This window comes from Nestor notabilis, unplaced genomic scaffold (assembly GCF_000696875.1).
Source record: "Nestor notabilis isolate BGI_N333 unplaced genomic scaffold, ASM69687v1 scaffold8277, whole genome shotgun sequence".
In the NCBI taxonomy this organism is placed as follows: domain Eukaryota; kingdom Metazoa; phylum Chordata; class Aves; order Psittaciformes; family Psittacidae; genus Nestor; species Nestor notabilis.
The window spans coordinates 14059-41003 of NW_009935073.1; the positions used below are offsets into that span (position 1 = coordinate 14059).

Genomic DNA, 26945 nt, shown 5'->3' on the forward strand with positions numbered 1-26945 from the left:
TTATGGAAACACGTCAGTGAGTTAATACCAATCCTGCTGATGCAGGGACAAAAATCTAGTTCAAAAAGAGGTAAGACCCAAGAAAGAAAATGTGTTATGAAGACTTGCTTCTCTTGAGGTGTATTAATAGGACCCACATTTTTAGAGCAGCTTAGCATTATTTACTTGATTAGAAAAGTGGTTTCAAAGTCTCAGTTCTTGTTCAGGTCATGCATCATAAGCAAAGTTAAGGATTGCATGTAGCTTATGGTTGGAAAAAGAGGTGAGAAGTGTATTTCCATTTTGTACTGGCTGAATTTTACTTTCCTATCAGCCAGAAGTGGCAATACTATCTTAGGTGCAATTTTTTGAGTTTGGTTTAGTCAGCATATTTCTGTTAGCATCTCTTTTCTGGAAGCTGGAGCAGATACTGAGGAAGGATCACTTAGTAATGGTCCTGTTATACATCCTTTTTTTCCTGAGCATGTCTAACCAGTCACTGGAAGAAATGTGATGCTGAAGTATGTGGAGGGTTGGCCTCATTCTGTGTACTTGTCATTTAAGCACTGGAAAAGGCTGTCTTACCAGCTCTAGGTCTTGTAGAACTGGAGTTACTTGAATGGAACTTGTTTGCATATAGGTGTTAGACCTCAACTGTTGTGACATGACTCTGATGGCACTTCTTACAGGTGACATGGGTGTGAAGGAGCACTTGACTTCACTAGCTGCAGAAATTGCAGATGTGGCTTCTCGCATCCCTGACTCTTCTGGGCAACTTGAAAATGTGCAGAGGTTAGAATTTTGCCAGCCTGTCTCTACTTTACCTGTAACAAAAGTGTCTTGCTCTTGATCCCTAAGGTTCCACGCAGCAAAATGCATGGGTGTTAGCAGCAGTCTCTGTATTCCAAGTAAAAGCATGCTACACTTGATGGGAAAACACTGTCTTTATATATAGGAACATAGGTTTTCACTGGGCTACTTGCAGTGGGTTTGACACTGAACTTGGCTGAATCTGTTGCTTCTTGCTGAAATGCACAGCAAGACCTTTCATAAATGTCAGGCCTCTCACATGACTGACTACTAGAAGTCTGGAGACCTGATGTAAGTGTGGGGGCAGTACCACAAACAGTGTTTTCAGAGTCTTTATAGGTGATCTTCAGTGTGAAGAAATTTAATTGTCACAGATGTGGAATGCCAGTGATATGAGTGAAGTTTTGGAGAAACAGAGTAGAACACTCAATTCTGCTTGTGGCGGAGATGTGTGTAGTAACTGCTTTTATCGTTTTGGTTTAGCTTTCCTGTTCTACCTTCTAGGGCTGCAGAAATAATAGCTGACATATCAGAGAACGTAACTGTCTTAAGAAGCATGCTGTTTGGTTCAGGTTGTCCTTCTGTACTGGAGAAGAGCTTCGGCACAAGTCCAACAAATCTTGAAGCAGAGTCAGCAAATGTTGAAGCACAGAAAGTTGAAATGCCTGAACTAGCTAAACAACTTGAAGGTGACTTCAACATCTGCTCTGATGCTACCCTTGCTGGCTTCTGGGAGGAAGATCTTAAAGAAGAAGCAGCAGAGAGAGGCAGCACTGTAGAAGATGGAGCTGCAGCAGCCAGCTCTAAGGACAAAGCAGGCAGAGAGGACTTCATGTCACTAGACATTACTGAGCAGGAACTTCAGGTCTTGGAATATCAGGCTGCAGAAGAATTCGCCAAGGAAGCTGCAGCTGAGGTAATGGGAAAAGCCACCATTAATCATGGACACCCATGCAGGGGAAGTGATCTCGTCCTTAATTCCCCCAAGATTTTTAAAAGTTCTATTCCTGAGAGACTATTATAGTGGGTTGGGACAAGGGCTCAGTCTGGAAAGTATTTGTGAGGGTAGTCAAGCACTGGGCTGCTTTTCAGTCATGGGGATTGGAAGGATTCTGAATCAGAAGCTCCAGATAATTTAATTAGTTTTCCTCTTCAGTTGCTAATATGCTATCAAGTAACTTCTAGCAGGATGGAGAGAAATTCTGCACTTGAGCATCTCTGACTTGGTCATGACTAAAAAAGCAGATCTTTTTCTAAGGGATCTGTAAACAGCAGTCCTTCTTGTGATTGCTGAGTGTAGACTGATGCCTCTTAACTCACATTCTGATTTTTCTTACATTCCAAGTGTTTCACACATCGTGATACTACTGGTTTTGTCTCTTCCTCCAGGGCATTGCTATATTATAATACTTTTTGGATTTTTTTTTTTTTTAAATGGGCATGCTTCAGAGCCTAATGTTGTGCTTAGTTTGGTGAGAAGTAAAAGCATACAGGGAAATGGCGTACAATATCTAGAGAAGGTTGAAAGGTTGTGGGTAAAGTAGAAATAACTTTGCTGATAAGAATAACTTATTTTTTCTTAGGAGGCGTGCTCCACAGACAACGAACAAAATATTTCCTGTGTCATTGAAAGTGATGAAGAGCTGGAAATGGAGATGCTTAAAGTGAGTGCCTCAGGGGGTTGGTTTTAATTTTCTTGGTAATGATAATGCTCTTGGTTCACAGTGGAGTATAATGTAGTTCAGGGGAGGGGATATGAAGCAAAAGTGTTTAGCTTACAGGAGATGGACAGAAGACAGATGAATGTGTGGATACCTGAAGAATTCAGTTTACTAGTGTTAGACTGCAGTATTGTTTGTGTTCTGCTGCATCTTGTCTGTACCAGCTTGGACCTGATCCACTCACTTGCTCTACTTATGTAGATTATCTTTCATAAACTGGTCTGCTTCACTTGTCATGCATTCAAACCCTTGTCCAAGTGGTTGAGCTGACAGGGCAGTTTGTGTGCTGCAGGTGCTGCTAACCTGGAGTGTAGGTCATATTGCTTTGTAGCCATGTTTTGCAGGCTTCTTTGTGTGATTTTAGTGGTATAACTTTGATTTCCTGAAAAGAAGATACAGATATCAAATCTTATCTTTTCTTTACCCTGGCTTTTCTTCTGATCCCCCAGAATAATATATGTATTTGGAGTCAAGTGACTGAATGTTTGCACCAGAGCAGTCGCATGTGTTTGTGTGCTTGTAAATGTGTGAAGTGAAGTGTGTTGCTTAGAGTTTGCTAGGACGCAAGACTCCAAGGTCAGGGGTAAAAGACGATTTTGCTCCTGGGGAAGTACCAGGTCTCATCTGGATGGTTCTTAATGCTGCATGTCAATCTTCTGTAAATGCTATTTTTTGTCAAAAACATTCACTTGAGTAGAAGATGTTTAGTTAGTGTTGGTTAGAGTACCTTGAGTGTAACATGACATTGGGATGACATCCTTTCTGCTTTTTTACTAGCCTCAGTCAAATCTGTGCCTTTATCTGCTTAAGTCAAAAATCCAGCTGTTGATTTTTCTCAAGCAGATTTTAGTGTCTTCAAAACTTCAAAGACATTTTTGCAGTGAAGAAACAAAAGCTGTTTTATTGGTATCCAGGAAATGGCTCTTGGAATTTGAATGCTACTGATAAAGCAGTTTGACCACCGTGCTTTTCCGTATGTTGCGTGTTGATAGATCTAAGTTACGTCATAAGCAGTTTGAAACTCATGTGTCCCTATATCATATTAACTCAGACATGCATTGTTATCTGCCCTTTCACGCTCCAAAATAACTTTTTTTCCCGATTCTCAGTCTTTAGAAGATGTAGATGATGCTGAAGGAGCTTTAAGCGGAAGAGAGTCCAATAAAGCCGGGAGAAGTCCTGATACAGAATTGAACATTTCACCAGATGGTGATGAAGATGAAGATGTTGAGGAAGAAGAGGAAGAATGTTTGGGTATGTTTTAAATTATAATGTATGATTAAATAAAAAATAAATCCACTGTCAAGCAGATGTGGAAGCACATGGACATTTTGTGCTTGGTTTCTTAAAGCAAAAATTGGAGCTTATCTGGGTTTTGAAAGTACTTGTCTGTGTGTCAGGATGAAAATGTGAAGGTGTCCTTGGCAAAACATATTTGAACCCTACCATGATAAGTAGGTGTTTTGTATGCTTGATGGGAGCATCAAACTGTTACGGGGACATGGAGGCCATACAGAACTGAGAGGAATGATTCAGAACACAGCAGAGGGGAAGATGGTACCTTTCTACGTGCTTTACTTTTGTTGTTCATCTGTTGTTTTGTGGTAGAATTGTTAGGAAAATCTGACTTGAGCTTGATCTTGACCAAGTGCTTTGGAACTGGCCCTTTGGGGACGAAGGAATGGGGAACAGAGGCTGAAATGTGAGGTGAAATACAGCTTGATTTTCCTCAGCTTGGACTGTTCCTGTGTGGAAGCTTCCTTCCTGGTTGTGGAAGTTAGACCAGGGTAGGAGAAGACCTGCTTTCTGCTTCTAAGCAGAACATGGGCTGCTAGCTTGGGACAGTTGAGTTACTCTTTTTTGTTCAGTTCATCTCTCTAAACAACAGCCAGATAAGCTATTACAGGGAATGTGAGCTTGCCCAACAGACAAAAACTAGGTGGAAATGTCATGCTTTCTACTGCTGAATGTTAGCTATAAATTTCAACAGATCTTGAATATGTTTCTTCAGTGCTCACAGCAGAATTAGGATCCCCTTGCACTTTTGGACCATGAATTTGTTAGCAGCTTGCAGTGCTGGGTGTTCCTCAGTGTAACTTCTGTAGGGTCTTTGAAGGCATGCCTAGTAAAATATCTCCAGTATCTTGTCCAAACATGTCCAGATAATGCAGTGACACATTAGAATACTTATTGCTTTTATTATGTTATTAATGAAGCCATATGTTCTCCTCTTCATAGGTTTGCTGGGGAGCCCCTTTGCTTTCTTAATCCTTTATTCTAGCCAGTAAATATCTTCAGAGTTTGATGTCTCTTTTCACTGGAGTTACTCAGATCCTGGCACCCAGGCATCACTAATCATGAGCAGACTGTTGTTTGTCAAGACAGTGCTTCATCTTTTTAAAATTTCATTCCAAGTGAAGCTTTCTCTCTTCTCTTCCACTAAAGATCCATTGCTGCCACTACCTAGTGAAAGACACAGCACCTGTCTGAAGACCTATTTTGGGCATTCCTCTTTTAAGCCGTAAGTATGTTTTCTGTTAAAATGTACACTCCAGGGTTCTTTCCCCCCACCCTCCCCCCTTCTTTCAACTGATTTTATTTTTTTTTATTACTTGAAAAACTACTAACAAGCTAGGACCTGTACAAAATCTCTAGAACAAGAAAAGCTGCTTTTGCTACAACAATATGTCAAGATAAATCTTTATGGAGTGTTACGTACAATACCATAATCTCACAGTCGACTATGAGCTTCTTGACTTTTGCTGATGGCACATCTTCTGTGAGTGAAGCTTTATTGCATCAGGTCTAGTTCAGGTGTCTTTAAAGAGCAAGCCGCAAACTGCACAGATGTTATTGTCTGTGTGATAACATTTCATAGTCTGGTTATCCTTTATGTGGTTCTAATTCAGGAGGAACAGACTTCTAGCTGTCTCATGTAGCATAATCTGAGTGCACCATGTGCCTTGGTACTTCAGCATTGCTGTTACAATGAAGCTCAATGAGAATGGGATGAAATCTTCCTGGATGGCTGGTGGCAGAATGCATTCTGTGCAAGATGCAGCCTAAGAGCAACACTTGGAGGGGGAAACTGTTTTACTCAGTATTTGGTAAACTTTTGGAAATGTGGGTTGGGGGGACTTTTTAAATTGTCTGCACAGTTATGTACAATTGTGAGACCATGGAAGGGTTGGCAGAATTGAGGTCTTGTGTTGAATAGAACTGTAGCACTGCGGGGTCTCCCTGCAGCAGCTGGATCATTTGAGTGGTTGCAGCCTGCAAGGACAACATGCTATGAGGCAGCCAGAAGGGTTTCTTCAACCTGAAATTCAACTGAATATGCAGTTTAACAAAACTGCCATGTTAAGTTTGGTGGCAAAAATAAAATATTCCCCTTTGTTTAATTGAAAGGGTCCAGTGGAAAGTGATCAATTCTCTTCTAGAAGACAGAAGAGATAATCTCGTTGTCATGGCAACTGGTAAGTTAACTTTACATCCTGAGAAGCAATGAAAAATCTTTTCCTTTTTGAGGAGAGTAGAACTCTAACTTGGAGACTGTGCATGTGGCTTACATGAGCAGGGTGCTCTGACTGAGACACTAAGTGTGAGCCAGCTATGCTAGCTACTTGTTTTTCTGTCCTCCCTATCATCACAAACAGCGTAGCGAGGGGTATCAGATGGATGCTGACCATATGTTGCAACTTTGTTCCTCTACTAGCAGAACAAACATCACTTCTTGGAAGGTGTCCCTGCATCTGTCAGTGGGGTTGGAACTAGATGGTCTTTAAGCTTCCTTCCAACTCTAACCATTTTATGATTCTTTTCTTAGGGCTCAACAGGGTGTTAAAATTGTTTCCTATAGCTGTATGTGGTAGCTGCATAGAAAGAATGATGTCTCATATCTGCTTTCCTTTTCTTTAAGGCTATGGAAAAAGCTTGTGCTACCAGTTTCCTCCTGTTTACACTGGACTTACAGGAATTGTCATCTGTCCTCTTGTCTCCTTGATGGAGGACCAGGTGCTGCAGTTGACGTAAGTAATAACAACAAGCTGCTGCTGAATTGCCAGTGGAAACCAATGGACTCTGCTTTGTGGTATTTCTTGGTGTTTAAGGTTGCAGTTTCATACAGCAAAGCTGTTTGTCAGCTGTAAAGCATGTGTTTCTTAAGGAACCCATACAAACTGTGTAAGCAGTCTAAGATCACTGGGTTTACCAGTTATGTGAATGGTAGGGTGGATTTGCAAAGGATCTATGCTGATGGGTTGTTCTTGAAGGTGGATCCTTCTTGCATATTTCTGGATTCATAGGCCCTTTTGTGCAGACTGAACTGATGAAGGAGCTTCACAGGCTATTTCAGCCTCTGAGAGTTACGTCAAAATTTGGTAGGGCTTCCTTGTTGGAGAAGTAACATCTAAGCAACTTGCAGCTGGAAGCTGTAGGCCATTCAGTTCAGTGTTACAGTACAGGCTTTGAAGATGGATGGTGTAGTAAGTCTCCTAACACCTGGCCTCTTTGCTTCTTTTAAGGTCTGATGGGGGGAACTAGTGGGTGACACTGAATTGCTCTTAACATGAGCAGTTATAGGTGGTGTATTAAAATCAAATAGGTTTCTCTTGACCCGATAGTGCTTTCTTTACATGTACTTGCTTTCTGTTATAACAGCTATTCACTTCTGACGCTTTTTCATTTAAGCTGTGGGAATCATGCTGAGTTGTCTAGTTCATTCCTGCCTTGTCCAACTTGGAAAGAGCAGGTCTTTTGTGAAAGAGAGGATATGGAGTTTATTTTCAAGTAAGGAACATCAGTGATGTGTGGTATTTTCTGCTGCACATTATGACTATGTGCGGATGAATGGCTGGGCAGCCAAAGCTGGCTCTGTAGCCAGCTTCTAGACTGAGTATTAATCAGCAGGGTGTCTATGTGTATTCTACTGCTTCTTTGGCTTTTATACTTTTTTCCTCAGTGGAAAGGGTTTATTCACTACCTTCTCAGCAGGTCATTCATTCTGAAGGCCAAGGAGATTGAATTTCCACAACCTAATGCGGTTCAGTAATTTGTCTGGCAGTCTGGGTGCAGTTCTGCCAAGGACTGAAACACAGGAATGAGAGGGGAGAAGCTATCAAACCAAAAGGCTGGAATAAAAATGCTGTAAATCACTTAAGTTAAGAGGACAGGTGTTGCAGGGTCCTGAAAGAGGTCAAATATGAAGTGGCTAAGCTGGTAAATGTAATTACTGAATCTATCATTAAAAAGCAGCCTCCAGATTGAAAAGGAGCAAATGCAGCACCAGTAGCTCACAAGAGAGTGGAAGGCAAGGCAAAAAAATTGCAAACTAGTAAGGCAATGTGGTGAACTGAGTAAGATCATAAATGAAAAAAAATGTATTTACTGTATTTTCTTCTTTTGGATGTTTATTATTAAACTTGTGCAAGGGAAATGGTCTTTATTTCTCCGATTCCTTATTGCACTAATGAAGTGTGTAGTGGGAGACAGCTGGAGGGGAAGTGGAGGAACATTTGGGTGGTGGGAATAGTCAGTGATGAATCCAGCTTTTTCAACAGGTTTTTCCCGTGAAGATCTGTTGAAGAAAGTAGTTTCTGACCTCACAGCTTGGATTTCTTTTATGATATGCTGGCATAGGCTGACTGCTAAGGCAGAAAGTGTTCGGAGTAAATCTGTTCGTGACTGTGCATCTTTACTTCCGCAGCATGTTGGGTATTCCAGCTTGCTTACTTGGTTCAGCTCAGTCGAAAAACATCAGAGAATGCATCAAAGGGTAAGTCTGAGCTAAGCTTTCTAGGACTGCAGGTTCTGATGTAGGTGTGTTTGAGAGGTAGGATGTCTCCCTGATCCATCATCACTGAATCTCTTGCTTCTGGCTCAGACCTAGAACATGGCAGTCAGTGATACTGCTTGCATCCACCCAGCCTGAGTGTGTGGGAGTCTATAGCCCATGGCTGGGGAGATGGGGCTTTTTGACTTGGCTTTATAGTTAGGATTTCTACATAATTTCACACACACAAGTTTTAGACCTGTATTTGTCACCAAGTCATCACAACAGTCCCCTCTTGTTCTAATGCCAGTACATCACTGCTGTTTTTCCTGTCATACTGTTTCTGCCTTGCCTTCCTATTATTCTGGAATGCTTTCTGTGGTCTCCACTTCCTTGATCTTGTTCCCTCTCCTGAAGTCTGTACTTGCGTTCATTTACATCTTCTAGACAATCATGGTTGTGGTTTATTTGAGTTGTGTGGGGCTTCTCCTTCTATGACAGCGTATTTTCTTGATGTTTCAGGGGGCAGTACAGAGTCATATATATGACTCCAGAGTTTTGTTCAGGGAACTTGGACTTACTTCAGGAGCTTGATCAGACTGTTGGTAAGTTGGGGGTAAGGCTGTGGTTGAGCTGGCAGGCAGCTTAAATGCCTAAATATTTTTATTCTTTTTTTAATACTTGAACACTTTTCATCAGTTTCTTCCTGCTAGTGAGTTCAGAGGTTACTGTAGTAGCCAGCAGTAAATGGTGTCAGAAGATCCTTTTACTGATGAAAAACAAACAAATCACCTAAGTGGTGTCTTTAGTATGTTCTTGGTGTGGGAATGTTAAGCTGCTAGGAGCAGAGGTGTTAAAAAAAACTGATCAATGTATGTCAGTAACTATTTAACCTTTTAAGTGTTCTAATCTCTAGTCTTTCTCAGAGTGTAACAATGAAACTTTCTTGTGAAATACTACAGAGGTGGTGAGGCCCTGGCACAGGTTGCCCAGAGAAGCTGTGACTGCCTCATCCGTGGCAGTGTTCAAGGCCAGGCTGGATGGAGCTTGGAGCAACTTGGTCTAGTGGAAGGTGTCTCTTGGCACCCCATGGCAGGGGTTGGAACTGGTTGAGCTTTAAGGTCCCTTCCAATTCAAACCATTCTATGACTCTTACCAGTCCTAAAAAGTCTCTTCTTCAAAGATGATGCAGCTGATGGATCTCTCAGTTGGGTAAATTCAAGGCATGTAGACCCCAAGAATTTTTTAGTAAGAAACTAAGTTTCTAGTACTGTTGGCAGGAAGGACAATCTAGGGAGAAGATGAGCCATCTGAATTTTCAGTGTTCCAGCAAACTGTATGCTTGGCCTCTCTGCCACTAGAGCACTTTAAACATGCAGATTAGAGTGGGATATCTGTACTCTAGTAGAGGGTTTTCTCTGATTCAGACTATGTAAGGTAATTTTTCCAGGGACATTTTTAACTCCTCTCTCGTCCAATTTTTCTGGACTTCCACTTCTCTTCAGTGCAGACCTGAGACTCTGAGGGTTTGTTTTACAACTGAGAAAATAAAGGTAATGACATGTAATTGCTATTTGTGACTATTATCCAAGTCTGGCAGTCAGGGTAGGAAAAGGTATTATTGGAGGTAGCTCAAGTTTTTGACCCATTGTGAGGGATGTTGGAAGTCTGAAGCTTGGAGAAGGAAGCAGACATAGTGCAGGGGGGAGTCTGTAAAAGCCCTTTAGCTCTTCTTACAGAAAAGGCCATTAAAAAAATGTGCCTAGGACTTTGGTACAGCAGAAGGCATTGTAGAAACAAGTATTAAGCAGACAACTGGTGCCTTCTCAGGAAACCTTGGGATTGAGCCGAATAAGGTATTTGTATTTAGTCATTTCCCATGTTGGTTTGTCTTGTTAATGTGTCCATGTTATGGTTCTGTTCCCATCAGGTATTACGCTCATAGCTGTTGATGAAGCTCATTGCATTTCTGAGTGGGGTCATGACTTCAGAAATTCCTTTAGAACTCTAGGCTCATTAAAGAAGGCTCTGCCATTGGTGAGGTTTTTATGTGTTTGATTTCTAATGTAAGAGAAGGATACTATTTCATTGTCTATGGTACTTTGAAATAACAGTCTTGATGTTGCTCTTGGGATTTACTTACCATGCTGTTTTGGAATGTGTGTAGTCCCTGTCAGTGACTGAGCTGTGTGGTTTTTTGGTTTTTGGGGCTTTTTTTCCAAATGCTTAAATGGAGGATATTCTGAACCTGGACTGCCAGAAACTTCTGATAATTAAATTACTTTGGATCCCTGTGCTGTGGAAGATGTGTCCCTAAGCTTCTAGTTTAATATTGAGGGATGTTTTCTAAACTGGCTGGCTCAGTGGCTTGTAAGAACATGCAACTGTGATTTCTAGACACTTTCCAAGAATTTACAGCAAAACCTCAAAAACTTAGACCTGAATGTTGCACGCTTTTCTTGGAAGTGTTGTCGTATGTTCCCTAAACTTAGCTAGCCATCTCAGAAAATGACTGTAGACTACTTGAAGATGTAACTAAAGAAAACATACATTCACAGTAAAACTCCTTATTTCAAATGTGCTTTCTGTCCTTGTCTGCTCTCCTGAACAGTGTAGACCAAAGGTCTAGGAAGCTAAATAATAACTATGTTTTTCAAATAGCTTTGCTGATCCAGTGATCATCAGCAGATAAAAGTGCCTGTTTACATGTTATTTCAGTTTCGACTCATGATTTTTTTTTTGTTTAAAACAAAAATCTGAGAGGTCTTAGACTTTTACTTTTCATTGTAGGTTCCCATTGTTGCTTTAACTGCAACTGCAAGTCCGTCAATTAGGGAGGACATAGTGAATTGTCTGAACCTGAAGAATCCCCAGGTCACGTGTACTAGTTTTGACAGACCTAACCTGTACTTAGAAGTTGGACAACAAAGTGGAAATATCCTTAGGGATTTGAAGCAGTTCCTTATTAGGAAAGGAAGGTAAGAATTTAAGCCTGTGTTCACTGACTCCTCAGATATAATTGAGTATTTTGGAGTTAAAGTAGTGTGTACTAAGACTTGGTAGCAGGTGAGGAAGCCCAACCATGCTAGTCACTTGTTGTGCCTACTCTCCTCTCCCAAGTTAAAAAAGACTTCTAAGTCAAGTAGCGATGGACCCCCACTGTCTGCATATTGCTTACTTGAGGATCTTTGGCATTATTTGATCCTCAGAGGGCCTGCTGTAGCAATTAAAATGATTATGATGGATTAGCTGGTGGGTAACTCTCCCTTGTGTTGTACAAAAGGCACATGAGTCCGCTACAAATCCATGGTAAGATTTTTTTTGTTTTCCACTAGAACTAATTGCAGTCCTTTTCTAGTAGCAGACCCAGTGGTGTACCTCTTCTGGTCCTGTTCTACTTCTTGCAAGCTATGGTGTGTGCCTTTACAGCAATATATATGATTTTTTTATTGCTCATTTGTACCTAGTTACATAAAGGTAGTCCTTTCAAAAGTGACAGCTGTAAAAGCGTATTTCTTCATGACTTAAAGGAAATTGGGAGGTCTTATCCTGCTCCTTCTAGAGATCAAAATCTTCTGTACTTTGCAACAGGGCCTACAAGAAATGTGGAGAGCGACTTTTTACAAAGGCCTGTAGTGACAGAACAAGGGGGAATGGATTTAAACTGACGGAGTGGAGATCGAGATGAGATCTTAGGAGAAACTTCTTCCTTGTGAGGGTGGTGAGGCCCTGGCACAGGTTGTCCAGAGAAGCTGTGGCTGCCCCATCCCTGGCAGTGTTCAAGGCCAGGTTGGACAGGGTTTGGAGCAACCTGGTTGAGTGGAAGGTGTCCCTGCCTGTGGCAGGGGGTTGGAAGTGGATGAGCTTTAAGGTCCTTTCCAACCCAAACTATTCTACGATGCTAAGTAACTTCCAAGTCATTTTCCAAAGGACAGACAATTTGTGTATGAGTGGACCATTTAGAAATCTGTTTAAATTTCTGTATCCCCAAGAAAGTGAACTGCTGTAAAAGCTATGTTCCCTTTTCAACTAGGTCCAGTCACACATTTAGTGGAAGGGTGGCTTCTTCTGTTCTGTGTCTTTACATGTTGCTATTACTTACAGCAGTTCTGCATATGAGTTTGAAGGGCCCACTATCATCTACTGCCCTTCCAGAAAAGCCACCGAACAGGTTGCGTCTGAATTGATGAAACTCAGTGTGGCCTGTCGTACATACCATGCTGGTATGGGAATCAAACAAAGGAGAGAGGCCCATCACCAGTTCATGAGGGATGAAATTCAGGTATGTAGGAAACTTAAGTCCACTTGGTCCTATTTATAATCTGTAGGGTTTCTGGTAGAGGAAAGAATTTGGGAATGTCAGCATGTGTTTGCCATTTGTCTCCAGTTCTGGGCAAAGAAATCGCTGGTCTAAGCTGACAGTAATAGGATTCCTGGCTGATGCTTCAAATTCCTTCAGTAAGTCTTTTAAAAATGTGTGACATCTGAGGAAAATAGTGGTAGCTGGAACAATATCATCAATTCTGTGAACTGCTTTCCTCCATAGCAGGCACAGAGTTATCCTGGGCCTTCTTGCGTTGCCCTTCATGATAGGTTTTTATGCTTGTTGTTGGAGAATAACAGCTTGAAACCACTCTAGCATTTGCCTCAACACATGACCACTGTCATGTTTATATTCCTATGCTCATACTCTGACCAGAATCAGACTTAATGGTAGTACTGTGGAAGTTAAGTGTGAGTTGGAAGCCATTGTAATTTAGGCTTAACTTTGAGTCCATGGCAAAAAGTTGTCACCAAATGTGTGAGCATTCACCCAGGCATATTCTTGATGCTCGTTTCAAAACTTTAAGTGTGTGACTCCTGTTTTGTAGTGTGTTGTAGCTACAGTGGCATTTGGAATGGGCATCAATAAAACAGATATCCGGATGGTTATTCATTACGGTGCCCCTAAGGAAATGGAATCCTATTACCAAGAAATTGGGAGAGCTGGTCGTGATGGGCTTCCTGCTGCTTGTCATGTGTTATGGACTGCATCAGACTTGTCTTTCAACAGGTAATTGACTGAAAACAACTGCTTTGACACAGATAGCCAGAACAGAGGAGCAGGGTAGGTTTTGTTGAAGATGTGATATATTTTTCAGAATGGTTCTAAGTCCTTTCCTGCATACACACAGTACTAAGTATGCCATGCTTCCAGAAGATAGTCCACAAGTGCACTAATGTTAGTGTGTCCTTGTTCCAGTTCTGCTTTCTTGAAGATGTTTTGCAAGGCAGGCAGTGACAAAACCTGGTCACTTGTCCTGTAAATTATCTGACTTGGTTTTAGACCCATCATCACACTTAAGAGTGCTGATGCTGTAGAATTAAGCGTGTCTAAATGGGGAAATAATGTATTTTCTTTTTTCTTCTGGGTGGAGGAGTGCTAGTTGTAGGAGTCCTGTTGATTTTGTCCATGGCTGTTACAGGACCACAGAAGTGTCTGTACTCAGTCGTTTGAGCTTGTCAGCATGCTGCCATCATCTGTGAAATCTATACGTTGTTTTTTTTTCTTCTGGGCAGGCAGAAACTTGCTTTGCTCAACTCTTGAGCTGAAATGGTGAAGCTGTGTTAATGTGGTGACCAACACCTCTGGTTTTGGTTTGGTTTTGGTGCCATGTGGCACAGTGAGTGTGGTGCAGATAGTAGCTCAGGCTTGGCTCACAGCAGCTCGGAGCATGGGCAGAGCGAGTGTTCCATGCACCTTTCCAGTACTCCCAGTGCATTTTCTCAGTTGAATGCTTCTAGTGATTACTATAAAGGATATAAAAATGAGGCAATATGTACATTTTGTTATAACATACCACCTCTGAGTTTCTTAAAAGAAGACTATCCTGACACACTTAGTAATGTGGCAGTAGCATTGATGAGAACGTGCCAGAGTGTGGAAAACTAGAGAGAGAGAAATTGCCCTCTCACAATGCCCTCTGCCCTTTCCTCCTTCCTCTGTGCTTTTTGACATGGATTTCTGAAGCTTAGTAGCCTGTGGGGCTGGAAAAAGCCTCTCCTGTTTGGAATAATGGTCATACTTAGAGGAATATGAATAAGGTGCTCTTCTGAGCATTCTCTGAGCTGTAATAAGAGTCAAGATTGTGGAGAAACAGGCAGGCAGTTGGGGTCTGGTTTTAGCAGGATTTTCTAGCTGTTTCTGGTGAGTTTGACTGAGGCAGAGGTCTGGCATGTTTCATTTTTGGTGCGGGACAGGGGAATAGTGGTCATGTTTAAGGCCGCTCTTTTTTCCTTTGACTGACAGACATCTTCTGAGTGAGATACGCAATGAAAAATTCCGCTTGTACAAACTGAAGATGTTGGGAAAAATAGGGAAGTACCTTTTGTCAAACAGCTGCAGGAGGAAGTGAGTACTAGAATCTATTCAATGCTTTGTCACTTGAGTCAGTTTTGACTGGAGGTTGTAACCACAAGGCATCTTATATTGACTGTGTGTTCTGCAAGCATGTTTTATACGAAGCAGCAGTATAAAAAAATATAGCCTTCAGCATATTTATACATATATATCAAGTGTTTCCTTATTTACTTGAAAAAAAAAATCCCACTTTTTCTTTAGAGGAATCAAGGGCAAATAATTGGCTCCCCAGTGAATTAATTAATGATGCTGGTTTCAACTCTGTTTTCTGCAATAAATTTAATGTGTAAATCTTGGTCTTTTATTTAATTCTCTACATTCCCTTGGGCAGAATTATTCTGTCTCATTTTGAAGACAAACAACTCCGAAAGGTTTCTTCTGGCATCATGGGCACAGAAGATTGCTGTGATAACTGCAGGTCCAGGTAAGCTTTCTTCCCTGAAGACTCATATAAGATGTTACATTCTCTCAGGCTGACTTATGAGGCAAATAATCTGGAAGAATTGACTTTTTATGCACCTGATCTTGCAGATGTTCAGCCTGAAGTTTATGTCTGAAAAACTGCCTTTAACCTTCTCCTAAACAGTTGAGCAAGCCATAAGGCAGTTTGAAACTGAACTGTGGGAAAGCCTATTAACAAAGGACAGTGACAGTTCCTAAAAGAGTTTAGAGTAACATTCATAAGCTGCGAGATACACTTCTGTTCATCAGTTTAAGATCTGCTAGGTAATTAATCCCTGAAAAAAACCCACCTGTAAGTGGAGTGTGATACCACATGTCTAAGGTTAAATTAAGGAAGTTGTTCTCCTCTTCCAGTGTGTGCTGACATGTGTTCTTTCTGGCACTGCTAATAATCTCATAGGTGTGCTGAAGGGAAGCCCAGGGGTCAGCAGTCACACAGGTATGAGCAGAAACACCTTTGGTTTCTCCTGTGTGAATGTACATGCTTTTCCTGAAGTTCATAATAAAGGATTCCTTGTTCTTGCTGGTAGCCTGATGCTTTTTGATCTGCAACAAGATGTTAGGCTGCTTTGCCTTCTGGAAAAAGTTATCAATTCTGCTAAATGTCCTGTATGCTCAAGGGTGAAAAATCTTTGCCTGGCCTCTACCGAAACTAAAAAAGAAGAGAACTTGAGAGATAATAATTTCAGTCCTTGAAGTCACGTTGCTGTGCCAGTGAAAGAGTCACATAGTGAATTTGTGTTGTGGAACTGAAATCAGTTGCCATAGATCACTGTTCATTTTCTCCTCCTGAGAAGTGATTTGTGCCAGTAATTCTTCAATGGGTTCTTTTAGTCAATAAAGGTATTAATAAATCCTAGAAATGCCTTAATGGCGTTGCTCTTGCCTTCTGCTTTTTATCTCCTTTGTTACCTAAAAAAGTAGCCAAAAAAAGTCTTTGCTATTGGGTGCAATTAAAGAAATGTCTTGCGTGTTTAAAACAGTCCAAATATTAAAATGCTAAATTCAGGAGATTGCTGAGACAAGGTTTTTCTGTCACAGCAAGTACCATGAAGAACTGCTTATTGTATTGCTGGCCAATACTTGTGTCTTAGCCACAAGTGATTTTGACTTTTTCCTAGTCTCACTGGTCTCTAGTGTTTTCGGTCCTAGTTCTTGCATTTAAAGGTGTTCAATTGTTTATATTAATGTAACTTGAAGTGTGTATTTTATTTAGTTGTCACTTGATAGTCAGTATTTGAAACTAAGGGAGTGGACTTGATTTGTATGTGTGTTCAACTTGGTTTTCTTTGTGCGTTTCAGGGTGTCTTGTTTTGCAGTCCCCAGTGACTTTGAAGGTGGTTTACAGGACTTTGGGAAGCAAGCGTATCAGCTGCTGTCTGCAGTGACCACCCTGGAGGAGAAGTTTGGAACTAGAGTTCCCATTCTGTTTCTTCGAGGGTCTGTAAGTGACAGTAAACACCTTTTGTATGTGTTCTGAGAGTGGAGGGACTGTTAATGTCCCTTTTTATTGATATACCAAACAGTACTTTGATATACATACATCCAAAAGTGTGTATACACACATTTACTTACTAACTTTTTCTCAGAGAGCTGGATATTTGTAGAGGCAAGTTCAGCAGCACTTCCCATGCAGCAAACTAGCTTTTTGTCTTTAAGGGCAACAGCCATAAAAGTAGTGAACCTCTTAAACATGTATTTAATTTTGTGCATGTACAGCAAAGGAACAGTTTCTGCCTTCAAACTCTTGCCCTCTCAGCTCTGTCTTTCTTAGCAGTGAAATGGAAATGTTTAGTGCTTTATGGCCTAAGAGTTCAGTTCAGAAATAGTACCTGTTATTTGCCTTGTGTGGAGCTGTCCTGTATTTGGTGGGTTGTTTTGAATTGACAGCTGTTTGTTAAACATATGAATGCCAGCTCAAGTATTGGCAGGGGTTCTAAACCTCTTCCTGCAAGGCTTGAACCTTTGTTTGCTTTATAGTGAGTTTGATGTTATCCTAGAAGTAGCTGAGTGTTTTTTGTTTTGTTTTGGGTTTTTTTATGAAGATGAATGATTTCCATTATCCTGAAAGGAACAGCTTTTTCAGAATGAAGAATAAACTCATCTTTGCTTGGTAATTAGTTGGTTTATGTTTGATTAAAGCAAATGATGCCTTGCCTTCTAGCTTTGTACTACTGGCTGGCTTGAAGTAGTAAGATGGGAAGCAGGATACTGGAATGAACGTAAATGATTTCTATGTACCTTTTTTCTTTTTCATTTTTTTTTTGTATGCTTCATAAATAGTAGACAAGAAACTCACCAAAAATAAAGTACAAGAGTAAGAACAGAATCACTGGGGGAATCATGTCCCTCTTCATTCATTTGAATAAGAAAGGGAGTTGCTAATTGTCACACATGTATGTCTAGGGGAAAAAATAGTGTTCTAGATTTTCGGGTAGTCATGATTTTTAATTTATTAGACAGTACTGAAAGAAGTGAAGCTGATACCAAATTTGCACTATAAACAGAGAATAACATTTTGCTGTCTAAAAGAATAAACTTTTCTATCTTAATGCAATTAAGAAAACCTAGTTTCCTTACTTTGTTGCATCAATATATACTTTAGAACAAATGTAGGAAGTATCACCACAAGTTTCTGCTGTATCTGTCTGAGGCTGACTGGTATGTTGCTTTAAGCATTTGTGTGTAGTATATGGATAATTCATGTTGCTCCTTCGTTGGGAGTGTGTTTTTTAGAAAGTCCACGTGGCCTCCAACAGTCTTTGGGTGGACCACAAGGGAGACCATGTTTCATTTAAGATATGGATGCTGAGTCTACTGTGAAAGCGAACAGGGTCTTCTGGGAAACTAAAGCTTCATTCACAGAAGTATTATACTAACCCTGCTAAACAAAGAATATACAACTTTATCAGCAAACATGGAATTTTGTACTTACTTCAGCAATTACTTTGTTACTAGTAGTTTCAGTGACTGGTTGTGTTTGGCTTATGGTAGTGCCTCTAGCATTTGATCATTTGTATAAAGCTGCATTTGCTATTTTGGCTTCTGTTGGTCAGTCCTAAGCAAGTTTGAAATGATGATCTGGCTGATGGAGTCTACCTGAACTTGTGCAAAGCATTTGACACTGTCACGCACAACAGCCTGCTCTCTAAACTGGAGAGACACCAATTTGATAGATGGATGGATACCTGCTGGATAAAGAATTGGCTGGGTGGCCACATGCAGAGTGTTGTGCTCAACAGCTCAAATGTCCATCTGGAGATGGGTAATGAGTGTTGTCTCCCAGGAGTCAGTGTTGGGACCGATCCTGTTCAACACCTTTGGTGGCATAGACAGTGGGATTGAGTACCCTCAGCAAGTTTGCCAAGACTGAGCTGTGTGGTTTGGTTGATACACTGCAGGGAAGGGATGCCATCCAGAGGGACCTTGACACACTTGTGAGGTGGCCAGCACCAACCTCATGAAGGTCAACAATGTGAAGTGCAAGGTCCTACGTCTGGGTCCGGGCAATCCCAGGCACAGCTACAGATTGGGCATAGATGTGATACAGAGCAGCCCTGCGGAGAAGGACTCGGGGGTGTTGGTCAATGAGAAACTGAACATGAACTGGCTTCAATGTGCACTTACAGCCCAGAAACCACCCGTGTCCTGGGCTGCATTAAAAGAAGTGTGACCAGAAGGTCAAAGGAGGTGATCCTGCCCCTCTACTCTGCTCTCGTGAGACCTCACTTGGAGCACTGTGTGCAGTGCTCGTGTCCTCAACATAAGAAGGACAGGGAGCTGTTGGAGCAAGTCCAGAGGAGGGCCACGAGGATGATCAGGGCCTGGAGCATGTATGAAGACAGGCTGAGAAGATTGGGGCTGTTCAGCCTGGAGAAGAGAAGCTGCGTGGAGACCTTATAGCAGCCTTCCAGTATCTGAAGGGGACCTACAGGGATGCTGGAGAGGGGCTCTTCATCAGGGACTGTAGCAATAGGACAAGGGGTGGTGGGTTCAAACTGAAACAGGGGAAGTTCAGGTTAGATCTAAGGAAGAAGCTCTTTCCTGTGAGGGTGGTGAGGCACTGGCACAGGTTGCCCAAAGAAGTGCTAAATGCTTCATCCTTGGCAGTGCTCAAGGCCAGGTTGGACAGAGCCTTGGGCAACATGGTCTAGTGTGAGGTGTCCCTGCCCATGGCAGGGGATTGGAACTGGATGATCTTTAAGGTCCTTTCCAACCCAAACCATTCTATGATCCTGAGCCCAAACACGGACACAAATTGTACTGGTTTGCATCTTATTCTTATTATAATAATTTCTATTGTTTAATTTCTTCAAGTTAACAATGCTCTGAAAATGTGGAGTCATTGGAGTAATGAATGTAATTTGCATAGCTGGAAGCTTAGGAGTGTAAGTCTTGCTTTAATGTGCATTAGAAGTTGAGTGAGGGCTCTCTAGAAGAGAGGACGTAGGACTTGGTGCTTTCTCTGCCAACAGATTAGATAACTCCCTTGTGTTCACCATCAGGACTCTGTGCCCTGATTCCATCCAGCAGCAAGCTGAGTCCCTCTTGCCTGTGCCTGGATGCTCCAGCTTCTATCCCCTGCTGCTAGAGTTCTTAAACAATCCTCTTTTGCTGTGTAGACAGGGTAGCAGCTCTTTGACCGTCTGAAGTTCTTCAAATTGCTCCTTACTGTATACCTGGAGATGGGAGTTTCCCCAGTGGAGAGGGATTCAGCAAGGCTACAAATAATAGGGTCTGAAACCTGCCTTGCTGCTGATTTTATATGCTAGCAATAAATAGAAACTTACTTCTGTCCAAGACTCTTCTACTTCCTAATGTGTGATCCCCTGTTATTTCCCTCTTTCAGAGAAGCTATCAACTTTTCAGGCTCATGCCAAGAGTTTCTCCTATGAAAGAGGCTTTAGCCTGTTCTCATCCCTTTGGGCCTTGAGTTCAGGGGGCGGTGAGAACCAAACAGACAGGAGCTAATCACCTTTTTTAGAGGCTGAATCAGTGGTAAGAGACAAGTAAATAGCAGCTGTTTAAAATAAAACCAACCAAACAAAAAACTCTTTGCAATGAAGGCGAGAGGAAGAGTAGAGCAGATGCATAGTGAGCCTGCTTCTGGCTTTTGTGCCCCTGTCCTGGGATTTAGTCAGGATTTATCAACTTATTTTTACCTCTGTACACACTTTTTAAATAAAACCAGAATCAGTAAGTTAGTGTAACACTGACCTGAACTGTCTGAATGCAGCTGCACTAGATAAATTTCTTCACTGGTATGGATGGCTGTGTTATCTCTGTAACTTCCTCCATACGTGAAGGGAGATGTTTTAATAGTTCTGCGATCTAAGTGTAGGTTTGTCTGGGGTCTTGCTGCAAAAGAAAGTCATGATCTTGTCACAGCCTTGGCAGAAAGTACAGGAGTGGGTTAGGGTAGTAGAGGTAAAACTGTTGTTCAGTTTCATGAACGGTGGCATGACCGAGGCCGTAGGCAGGGGTTATGCTCCTGTCATCGAGGTGCTGTAGGTGTGGTTATTGTAATGGGTATAATGGAAGCTTGAATAACTATTTTGGCTGGGGACTTTTCTGTAAAGTTCTCCTATGGAGAAGTATTCTTGAGGACATGATCCTTGAATCTTGGGTTTCTGGTTTACTGGATATATTGGAAAGTTCCATAAGGACTGGGGAAGTCTGAGCAATTCTTTCTCTAATTCCAGAGTTCTCAACGCTTGCCAAACAGATACCGAAGACACCCTCTCTTTGGTAGTGGAAAAGACTGGCCAGAGAACTGGTGGAAATCGCTCTGCCAACAATTGATAATGGAAGGGTTCCTCAAAGAAGTCTCTAAGTATAGCACCTTTACAACCACATGCGTGCTTACCCAGAAGGTACTTTTAGGTGTGAAACTTACCCATCAAAAGCTTCTCGCAGTAATCTATAGCTAAGCCATGAGGTTTATTTCTTACAGGGTAGAAATTGGCTGTTAAAAGCTGGATCTGACTCAAATCCAAGTCTTCTACTACAGTCCAGTGAAGACCTTAATCTTCAGAGACCACCTAGAAGGTAATTGTAGTACTTGTGTTCTCTTGAGCCCTTTTTTCTGTCATTTTAACACCAGATCCGTTTCTGGTGTTAAATTCTGGAGCCTGCTTCTGGAGATGGTGAGGTTGGACAGAAGACTTCTGCACTTGATGTTTCCAGCTATAACTTTACCTAAACAACTGCCACTCTACTCTGCTCTCGTGAGACCCCACTTGGAGCACTGTGTGTAGGTCTGGTGTCCTCAATGTAAGAAGGACAGGGAGCTGTTGGAGCAAGTCCAGAGGAGGCTACGAGGACGATCAGGGGCTGGAGCACCTCCCATATAAAGGCGGGCTGGGAAGATTGGGGCTGTTCAGCCTGGAGAAGAGAAGCTGCGTGGAGACCTCAGAGCAGCCTTCCAGTATCTGAAGGGACCAACAAGGATGCTGGAGAGGGACTCTTCATCAGGGACTGTAGTGATAGGACAAGACGTGATGGGTTCAAACTGAAACAGGGAAAGTTCAGGTTAGATCTAAGGAAGAAGCTCTTTACTGTGAGGGCGGTGAGGCACTGACAAAGGTTGCCCAAAGAAGTGGTGAATGCTCCATCCCTGGCAGTGTTTAAGGCCAGGTTGGACAGAGCCTTGGGCAACATGGTCTAGTGTGAGGTGTCCCTGCCCATGGCAGGGGGTTGGAACTAGTTGATCTTAAGGTCCTTTCCAACCCAAACCATTCTATGATTCTGTGCTAAAGAAGTTACTGTGAGTGCTTGGATAGACACTTCTGACTGCTGGTATGAAAAGTGATGTGTCTTTGCGGCTTAAATTGGATAGTCTCTCGTCACTGAGGTCTTCAGTGGAGCTAATAGGATGGCTGTGTAACTGGGGAAGTTAATGAAGAAATGCAGTGAAAGCACTTGATCTACTCAGAAAATGTGTGCCTTCTGGGTAGCCTGGAAGCATGTTGTAGCAATGCATCCTCATGGAGAAAGTAACCAGCTAAAGACAAGAAACGCGAGAGGAAAAATCGTCAAGATTGATGTTCTTCCTAATGCTGATGAATTATACTGTGAGACTTGAAGCAGAGCAGCTAGCAACTTTTCTCAATTATGCACTTGAGCTGCTTTTCTTAATATTTAAGCTGAGACTGAAGGGGGAAAGCCTTTGTTTCAACAAGAATTGATTCAGTACAAATCTGTAATACTTTGTATATTTCTGTGAAATTTAAAGGCCTGGTGAGTATGTCTGCAAAATTAGGGTATTTTTTCAGTGGTGGTCAGGTATTCGCCATCAGATGATAGAGCTCCAAGAAAATAACATGATGATTTTCTTGTAATTCTTTGTTTCTGGGTATGTTTAATAAGCAGTGTTGTCTTGGTCTGTACACATGCTAATTGTGAAGCGAAAGGTAATGAATTGGAGGTTGCAGAGGCTTTGCTGTGGCAAGAAATAATATTAGAACAGAGTTCTTCAGAGCTGGTCTTAAGCGCCTGTTCTGGTGTCTAGATTGTTGCTCAAAACCAAAACTGGGTAAAGACAAAGTAGCAATTTTCTTTTGCTTTTTAATATTCTACTGTTGTGTTGCTCTCAGCTGTTGTCTACAGGTCAAAAAAATGCTGGTTATTAAACATAAGCAACACGGAAAGCTGTGTGTTTAGTGCAAGCCAGAAAGTTAGTACTCATTTTTTCTCTAGTAATGGAGTCTTTTAAATTGAATCTTTCAAGTGTTGTCACAAAAATCTTTTCTTCCATAAGACAAGATTCTTGTTCCTTGTTAGTTTTAGCATTAAGAGGCTTTGAGGTCCTCAGTGTTTCTTCTTCAAGAATGGTGATTATAATAATTTAAGATATCAATAAGAACTTCTGATTTGCCCAAGATATTCCTTTACAAAGTTCAGATCAGTTTGCTTAGTACGTATTTTAAGTGGCAGTGTCACTGTACAAATAACTTTGATTTCACTAAGATATAATTTACTTCCTTACAGCAGCAGACCTTTACCTGTGCCCTTAACGCAGTGCTCACCAGTTAAGAAAGGAGCAAGGCAGTCTCCAGCGAAGCAGGTCTGTGTGAATATCACTCCTCTTGCACTCTATGCTCTGTCCATGCTTGCGTTCAAGAAACCTTGCAAGTGTCTCATGGTGTTACAAAAGAATATCTGGCTGCTAATAACTTCAGTGAAAAGACTCATAAATCAGCATTTGTTTGTTCTTGTTCTTCTATTTGTTTTTTTTTATATAGATGTCTCTGTATGATATGTTTGCACATGAGAGAAAAGGTAAAACTTCTCCAGGAAGTGATAACATGCTTAACAGGTACAGTATTCTAAAATATCACTTAATTACCTAATTTTAACTGTAACAGTAGGGATACTGATTTTAGGATGCTTAAAACCAGCATTTTCTCTTGTGGGAAGTGATGGTGAAAAGGCTTAATATATTAAAAAAAAAAAAAAGACTTAAAACTTACTGTACATCACATTATATTTCAAAACATTGAACTATTACAACATGTAATGGGCTTGGAATTTGACAAGTTGTGTATACTTGTAGTGTCACAGGCAAAGTGAGCTTTATTAATGGCTGAAGTGCAAACTTTCTCACAGGTATTACTTCAAATCCAGGCAAGAAAACCAGCTGATGCTCACTAAAAATGGAGCAACAGCAGATTGAGATTAAATGCTTTTCCAGAGCCCATGTTTTCTCAGTCTCTTCTAGGCAAAGGTTAAAACTAATGAATTTTAACTTGTGATGATTTAAAATAACAAATGGACAGTCATTTATTTCCCAAGCAGTTTGCAAATAATAATTCAAGCAAAAGAGTTATTAGGTTGTGACTTGCTCTTAAAGCTGGCAGAACTGCCTGTGTGCCTTGTGCAGGGACTGTAAGTGAGCATGTAGGTTTCTGCCTTTTTGTGTTAGTCTGGAGAAGACTGAATGAGGTTGGGGCTCCCTCAGGTCAAAAGCAATGAAACAAGCTTTTGCAAAAAGCAGAGCAAGTAATTTGTTTTCCTGGCTTGTGTGGTGCTTCAGATTAAACCTACCTTGCATTTCTGAGCAGTTTGATTCCTCCTTTGGGCCTGATGCTGAGAGATGACAGGAAAATAGGATATGTCACTTATGGTGAATAACTGCCACAGCAGCCATGTGAAGAAAAATCATTTTGCGGACAGCTATGATCCAAACAAGTATTATTTCACCCTTTGCTTAGGGAAGGATGATCCTACTCCCAGCTTGTCTGCTAAGAGATAACTGCAGTATAATCATGGCAGTCTCATTAGGGGCAAATGTCCTGAAGAATGTGAGCCTCTAGACTGGAAGCTGTGGTGCTGCTTTCTAGGCAGATGTGCCTAGCAGTAACATCAGCTAATTCTACTTACAGCTCAGCACCTGTGTTCTTGTCACTGATGCTTTTCAAGATATTACCTCTTTTTGGCCAGGATTATCAGCCGTGGGGGCGTCATGTAAGGTGTTTCTCGTGGGATACTGTCAGAATGATGTTATGAGTGGACAACTGCTTGTCAAAATGTGTTTTTGTTAACAATAGGAGAATCTAGCTGTTGATAGGAATATTGATGGGGGTTTTTGGTTGGTTTTTTTCCCCACAAAAGTGTTATTTCAGCTGCTTGAGCTCTGTGCAGTAGGAGTATTTTCAAGTTATGGGACCAGATACAGGATTTCTGTTAGAGTAGGGATACTGTTCATTCTGCCCCAACCAGCTCAACTCCTGTATGAGTGCAGCACTAGCACGAGGTGCCAGACTGCAGTCTGATGGCGTTGTCAGAAGTCAAAATAGGTTGGGCTGCTTCTTTCCCACAGCCCTGTGCAAAGTTCCTCAAAAAACTGATCTAACAAAGGGTTTGTTTCATGCTGCTTTATTTTTTTTGGTAGTGTTGCAGAGTGCTCGTTGGTCAGATCTCCTTTGAAGCCTTCAGAATGTGTTGTTTCATCCCGAGGAAAAGAGTTAGAAGTAAGTTTTGGGAAGAGGGAGGATACGGTTGAATTGCAGACCACAGTCATCCTAAATTGGAGCAGCTGGCTTGGGCAGCTCTTAATATTACAAAGATTTTTTGAATAGAAATCCTAGAAGTAGAACTGAATATGTTAAGATGGATTAGTAGATTGTAGTTTTCTTGTATGCTAGTGGGAAGATGAGGGAAGCTGTAACTCTTCCTCTCATATTAATCACATCAATCTAGAGCTGCTTCATGAGAATATGGCTCTCTTCACAGACTGCTCTCTATGGCAAGTTGCTGACTGCTAGACAGAAGGTAGCTAATGAGAAGGTAATTCCTCCAGCTGTCTTGGCAACCAATAAGATCCTGTTGGAGATGGCTCGAATAAGGTAAAGCAGGCATGTGCGCATGTTGTACAAACTAAGAGGATTGCAAGCGAAGTCACAAATCCCCTTTCTGCTCTTGTTGGGAGCATGTGTCTCATGGATAGAGGAACAGCTCTCTTCTCGAGAATTTCTGTTTAATACCCTTGTTAGACCACTGTCTGGTATAAGTTAAACAGTTACTGATATCAGGCTTGCTTTTTGTCTGTGTCCAAACCTCCTGTCAGGTTGATGAGTCAGAGGAGGGAAGTGTGTTTTCTACTAATCCTTTCCATTCCATCTGCTTCTCTCCGTTGTGTCTTAATCATTTTACTATGCCCTTATCTGCTAAGGGTCAGCTACGGGTCAGGAGCTGTCCATTACCTTGTATGGATAATTGGTGTAAAAGAATAAGCACTATTTAGTGTTGCTCTCAAGTACTGCAAGGAAGGGGGAAAAACTATTATTTTATTTATATATATTTTTTTTCCCCTCATTGTATGAGGGGGTATTGTGAAGCAGCTCAGTTGCTAATGCATCTGAAGTGCCTTTTCCAGCTACTAAAAGGCACTAGAGAATATTACTTGGGGAATGTGTATGTTGTTGTTCCATGTAAGGGCTCTGGGGTATGTGCTCTAGGGAGGTGAAGCAAATGAAGATGTATGTGGAGAACTGATCCTCCAAAATAGTGAGCAAAAAACTTCAAGTTTTTGCTCTGGTCAAGCTTCATGATTCAGAAGCAGCAGCAGTGAGCTTAAATAGTTGCAGAGACAATGAAGGTGCAGTAGTAACACTTTCAAGTCTTCGCTAATAGATCTGTAGGCATGGGTCATTGACAGACATCTGATATTTTGAAGCACTGGCATAGAACATTTCCACAGCTTTTATTATTCATCCTAAACCAGGCCTACGACTGTTGAGAACGTGAAGAGAATTGATGGTGTATCTGAAGCAAAATCCACCATGTTGATTCCTCTCCTGGCTGAAATTAAGGACTTCTGCCAAGTAAATAGTTTGCAGGTATGATTTATTACAGTGTCTGCTACTTCGCAGGAGTCTTAATAGTGTAATGTGGTCTGCAGCTGTCATATTTGTCCATGTCCTAGCTATTCCGTCCACGCATGGGAGTGAAGCTTGCTAACCTTGTGTACAAAGAGTCCTCACAAATCTGAATGTGCTCCTTGGCAATGACATCAGAATGACACTGAGATCTGTTCCAGATTGGTGTGGCCATCCTGGAAGTCCAGGACAACCTTATAAAGGTCACACATCTGGCCAGGCTGAGTGTCCAATAGGTGTTACCAAAAGCTTGCAGCTGCTTGTTGTGATTTGGGGCTGGAGGTCAAATTTATATAGATGTTCTTTCATCATGGCTTAACAACGCAGTAGACCTGGTGGGCAGGGCTTTGCTTCCTCTGAGTTTCTCCTTAGGAGACTGGCTGAAGAGCTTAGATTTAGAATCATGGAATCATAGAATAGTTAGG

At 41.5% G+C, this 26945-nt stretch overlaps 1 protein-coding gene across 1 annotated transcript in view; it reads left to right on the top strand.

Annotated features, from left to right (window-relative positions):
- The window catches only part of WRN (Werner syndrome, RecQ helicase-like), a 38476-nt gene extending 11989 nt beyond the window's left edge, over positions 1–26487 (top strand). The window contains exons 8-30 of the mRNA XM_010017642.1: positions 669–771; positions 1294–1705; positions 2373–2453; positions 3620–3764; positions 4956–5031; positions 5919–5986; positions 6430–6538; positions 8215–8283; positions 8803–8885; positions 10211–10317; positions 11071–11258; positions 12385–12562; positions 13152–13333; positions 14570–14671; positions 15012–15104; positions 16445–16586; positions 20845–21015; positions 21096–21190; positions 23132–23207; positions 23386–23459; positions 25035–25113; positions 25376–25488; positions 26367–26487. Of these exons, the coding sequence (XP_010015944.1) occupies positions 669–771; positions 1294–1705; positions 2373–2453; positions 3620–3764; positions 4956–5031; positions 5919–5986; positions 6430–6538; positions 8215–8283; positions 8803–8885; positions 10211–10317; positions 11071–11258; positions 12385–12562; positions 13152–13333; positions 14570–14671; positions 15012–15104; positions 16445–16586; positions 20845–21015; positions 21096–21190; positions 23132–23207; positions 23386–23459; positions 25035–25113; positions 25376–25488; positions 26367–26487 (2867 nt within the window). The remainder of the gene's footprint in view (positions 1–668; positions 772–1293; positions 1706–2372; positions 2454–3619; positions 3765–4955; positions 5032–5918; positions 5987–6429; positions 6539–8214; positions 8284–8802; positions 8886–10210; positions 10318–11070; positions 11259–12384; positions 12563–13151; positions 13334–14569; positions 14672–15011; positions 15105–16444; positions 16587–20844; positions 21016–21095; positions 21191–23131; positions 23208–23385; positions 23460–25034; positions 25114–25375; positions 25489–26366) is intronic.
- The last annotated feature ends 458 nt before the right edge of the window (positions 26488–26945 follow it).